The sequence below is a fragment of the Arachis ipaensis genome, chromosome B5 (genome assembly GCF_059453495.1).
Source record: "Arachis ipaensis isolate K30076 ecotype BB chromosome B5, ASM5945349v1, whole genome shotgun sequence".
Taxonomy (NCBI): domain Eukaryota; kingdom Viridiplantae; phylum Streptophyta; class Magnoliopsida; order Fabales; family Fabaceae; genus Arachis; species Arachis ipaensis.
Window position 1 is genome coordinate 29,442,443 of NC_142440.1, and position 4,976 is coordinate 29,447,418.

The following is a 4,976-nucleotide window of genomic DNA, read 5'->3' on the forward strand; positions in this document are numbered from 1 at the left end:
GCGACTAGTAGCCACTTACTTATGTTATATATATCTATCTGTTATCTATCTCTTAATCTCCTCTACGCCTTGTCCGTATATTGTTTTCGGCTCACGGTTTATCTTTTGTTGTCGAAACGTGAGAGATACGTCTTCGCGATTTTATTTCTACTCTTTTCAGGCTTCTCGGTTAATACTCCTTTCGAAATTACCTATATTTATTTATTAAAAATCCACCTGAGAGTCGTACCACCATAATATCATTGACTTATGACTCGAGCATAAGGATTTGAATATTAGGGTGTTACAGTAAACACTGGTTTTTTTAGTATCAACCCAACCTTGGACAATGATTGTCCTTGGCTCTTATTATAGTCATTGCATATGATACCATTATAGAAAATTGTCTGCGTTGAAATTTGAATGGTATTCGGTGATCGGATGGGATTAGAGTCATCCTAGGAATAAAGACCTTTTGGCCTTTGTTCTTTCCGGTGCTACTGCGTGCTTCTATGATGTGCTTACCAAGCTTGGTTAAAACCAATCTTGTGCCATTACACAATCCTGCCGAGTGGTTGATATTCCTTAACAACATTATAGGGTTTCCAATCTTTAATGTCAACTCATGATTAGGAACCCCAGAGCATTTGATCGTGTTTAGGAATTCAGGTGTATGTATGGATGCCAATAAATCATTGTTGGAATCTATTGGGCATGCTTTGTCTGAGCTATAATATGTTTGTGCTTTAGTAGGATTTAAGCTCATCATATAGTTGTTTAATTCATCAACAATCTGTAAGGTTGGAGCAAGTATTGCTCGGTCTTGAATTCGGTCATCAATATTTGAACCCACAAAAAGTTCTGGATAAGTAACTTTACAAATTTCCTCTATTGGGTCATCCCAATATTTAACCAAGATGTCGTTTGGGGTTTCAATTTTGTTAAATACATCACCTTGTGTGCCATGACTGCCATCACCAATACTAAGTATCCAGTTAGAAAAATCTTTTAAATTAGATGACATTGGGTTGGATTTAGTTGACTTCAATCTCATGTTTTTAGTTAGTGTAAGCAACTTGCAACTATTCCAAATATATGATGAGTTTATGGTTGCATTAACAATCTCTTGTCTAGATCCTTTAGGAATAACCGGGAGAATCTGTCGAAAATCCCCACAAAAAACAACTGTCTTCCCTCCAAATGGTTGGTCAAGACTGTTATGGTTCTTGAATCGCAAAATGTCATGCATAGTTCTGTCAAGAGCTTCAATACAAAATTTGTTCACCATAGGGGCCTCATCCCAAATGATTAGCTTCGTCTTGATTCACAACTCAGCTAATGCGCTGCCCTGCCTTATGTTGCAAGTTGAGAATTCATCTAAGTTTAGTGGGATTGCAAACCGTGAGTGTGCTATCCGACCACTTGGTAATAAAAGAGATGCAATGCCGCTTGAAGCAACCGTAAGTACAACTTGTGATCTTGATCTCAATGCAGATGCTAGTGTCTTCCAAACAAATATTTTTCCAGTACCCCAAAACCATACAGAAAGAATACGCCTCCGTTTTCACTCTAAACTGCCTCCATGACTTTTTGATAGACAATTGTTTGCTCATCAATTAGCTGTTGGATGTAAGCTGCATGCTCTGAAGCCAATTGTCTTCTGTCATAGTGGAGCTTGTCACAAATTAACCTGTTTAACCCATCGGTATACAAACCACTGTTAACTTGACTCATATCTGCAATTGGCATTGGTGGAAAATCTCTAAAACTCTTGTTGAAGTTGTTAAATAATTTCTCAATCTCAATTAACGTCAATTCCTTCAACTCAATATCAGTAAGGACTAAATCTGTATTAATGCATAAAAAATGTATAAAATGAATAAAGTGAAACACATCTAACATTAGAATTATAGGAAAGCAACAAATCTTTCGCATAACAAAGTTCACATATTAAAAGGAGATCAACGATGGAACATTTTACCCAATTATTCAATAGGTATAGAATATGTTAAGTTAAATATAGATGTAATAGTCATGCTTATGCAATTTAAGACTAAAAAACTATATATAGACACTAATTAAATATGATTTGTAATATTATAAATTATTTTTCATGCATTTTTTTGTTCGTGTGATTTATTTAATTTAATAAATTGCCAATATATAAAAACACCTAGTATATCCGAAAAAAAATAGTGATGGTCACAGATGAAATAATATAGAAGTAGTGTAAATTAGGTACCTTGAATGTCCATTACTGATTTCTAACGACCACTTATGAAAAATTTGCTAAACTTAGTTCAATCTCCAATTTAACAGATATTAGTTGTATCCAACGTTAATATTTTAAATTTTGAACTTTAACTCATACTTATTATTTTGAAAATTTAACTAAAACAATACTTTTCATTATTTATTTTCTTTCATGTCTTGAATATTAACTCATCCTTATTAGCAGAATAAATACAGCATGCATGTTACATGTTTTGAAAAAATTGGAAAATAATAGGAAAAACTTATTAGTTACCTGGATTGTCAAGTAGTCTTCTTTGCCTATGTGGTATGTCATCACATAAAATAGACCACGTCTGTTCCCAAACATGCTCTGGTGAATCCATTGAATTAGAAAATAGAAGTGTTGCAAAAAGTTTTCTCAAATATGTTCCTGATCCCAATGATTAGCTTCCTTTATAGCATCAACATATTCCTTATCATTATCTAGAAGGCCGCGGGCGTAACATGCATCTTTGAATGTAGCATACATGACACCATCTAAAGTCCTGATCTCCTCATATGATGTCGCTCCCTTGACGTAGTTGAGCAGAAGTCTTAAATAATAACTTTTACCAGATCTTGGAGGAACATAGAAAATCCTTCCAATAACAGAATGTGATTTTCGAGGCAACTGCATCCTTTCATTCGCCTTCCACACAAACTTTGTAGGTAGTTCTACATACGTTAGTGATCTCGCTTCTATGTAGTCCTTATTTGCCTGAAACCATCCTAGGAACATGGACTCCTTTACAGATGCTTTTTTTTATCACATAATCTAATTTTTCATGATCTTTAAATATTACATTCTGTTCATCCGATAAGTGGAAGCCTAATCTCATAACTGATTTATCCCTATACTGTATGTTAAATCCGAAAATTCTCCAAGCAGCTTCACATGGAGATATGTACCTACAGTCATAATACATACTGACCTCATCATATTCATCCAGTTCAGCACTCTCTATTGCACTCTTATAGAATGAAGCTATTATGCGATCATAACCTTTGTTGACATATTTGAACAAATACTTAATTAATCTTGATTGGTTATACCACTCCACATTTATGTGAGCATCGTATCTCATCAGCAGTAGCCTATTGTGCGGAACGACATAATGGTTATCAAGATCGACGCCTGACTTGTTAATAGTACTTCCATCCTCCCTGCGTCTATATACTGGGTAGCCATCATCATCAACTGTTGTGCACTCCACGAATCTCTTAGGAAAGTGACGAATACATTTACCATTCTCCATACATGGTGAATTTTTCCTAACAAACCCACATGGTCCATGCATCATGTGCTTTTATACTGCTTAAAAGTATACAGGATCTATATTCTTATCAGGTATCTCAACTGATATAATTTTATCAATGTCCTCAGCTGTCGGAAACTTGTATTGTGTAAGAATAAAAGTATATGTGCGTGTGGTAATCCTCATTTTTGGAACTCAGTTGTGTACACAAGTGCAACATCAATAATTTTCACATATCAGTTTGACCTAATAAAAATCACAACCTTGGCAAATTGTTTCATGCAAAAATGGTATCTAATTCTTCATCTTAAAAGTCTTAATAGTTATTGATATCAGCTTTACCTGCAGAGACTCTACCAAAAATTTTGTTCACTCTGATGTCTTTAATTAATATATCCAGTTTAGCCTTGAATGCCCTACAAACTATGTCAGGTCTGTCCTCTGCATTTAATTCTCCATTCTTGATAATGTCTTTGACCTCAGGCCACTTGGAGTTGCATGTGAATCTAATGAAAAGATCTAGATAACCAACTACCTTATATATTGCTATTGCATCTTGGTAGTTCTGAATCATATACCTTGGACCTCCCGTGAACGAAGATGGCAATATAATACGTTTGCCGCGCGATGATGGAGTTGTTTCCCCACTAAGAACTGCTTCCTTTATTCCCTTATACATCTTGATAAACCCCATTTGTAGGGTTTATCTTGTGCTTGATTTAGGGGATTTTATAACCTTTTACCCACATTTATTCAATGAAATAGCATGCTTTCATGATTGTCTCCTAATTTGTACTTAAGAGTGAAAACATGCTTTTGAGGTCTTAAAATAGCTAAATTTAATTCACCTTGATTCTATTAGATGCCTTGATATGTTTGTTAAGTTATTTCAGGTTTAGGAGGCAAAGATTGGATCAAGGAAATGAAGGAAAAAGCATGTAAAAAAGGAGAACTCATGAAGAAATGAAGAAATCGCAAAAGTTGTCAAGCTGACCTCTTCGCACTTAATCGACCATAACTTGAGCTACAGAGGTCCAAATGATGTGGTTCCAGTTGCGTTGGAAAGCTAACATCTAGGGCTTCAAAATGATATAATATTTTCTATAGTTGCACTGCGCATAAGGGCGCGCACGCGCACGGTACGCGTACACACCGATGGTGGCACATGGTTCACTTAATGCAACTCGTGGCCAGCGATTTTAGAAGCCTTGTGGGCCCAATCCAACTCATTTCTGATGCTATTTAATCCAAGAATTGAAGAGGGATGACCCATCTTGTTAGTTAGTGAGTTTTATTTTAGTTTTATGATGCTTTAGTTAGTTTCTAGAGAGAGAAGCTCTCTCTTCTCTCTAGAATTAGGAGTAGGTTAGATCTAGATTAAAAATTCTTAGATCTAGGTTAATTTCATGCTTAGATTTACTTTTTCTTTATCAATTCTTCTTCTTCTACTTCTCCTCTCTCTAGTTT

The 4,976-nt window shown here is 35.2% G+C and overlaps 2 protein-coding genes across 2 annotated transcripts; both read right to left on the reverse strand.

Moving 5' to 3' along the window:
• Window positions 1-310: 310 nt before the first annotated feature.
• Window positions 311-1,267, reverse strand: LOC107640493 (uncharacterized). The gene has a single exon (XM_021123698.1). The coding sequence runs from the start codon at window positions 1,265-1,267 to the stop codon at window positions 311-313; it is 957 nt and encodes a 318-aa protein (XP_020979357.1).
• A 1,365-nt stretch (window positions 1,268-2,632) lies between these two features.
• Window positions 2,633-4,203, reverse strand: LOC110262438 (uncharacterized). Its single transcript, XM_021123699.1, has 4 exons — window positions 3,852-4,203; window positions 3,582-3,637; window positions 3,057-3,473; window positions 2,633-2,971 (listed from the first exon to the last, which is right to left on the reverse strand). The coding sequence occupies exons 1-4, from the start codon at window positions 4,201-4,203 to the stop codon at window positions 2,633-2,635; spliced, it is 1,164 nt and encodes a 387-aa protein (XP_020979358.1).
• Window positions 4,204-4,976: the final 773 nt, after the last annotated feature.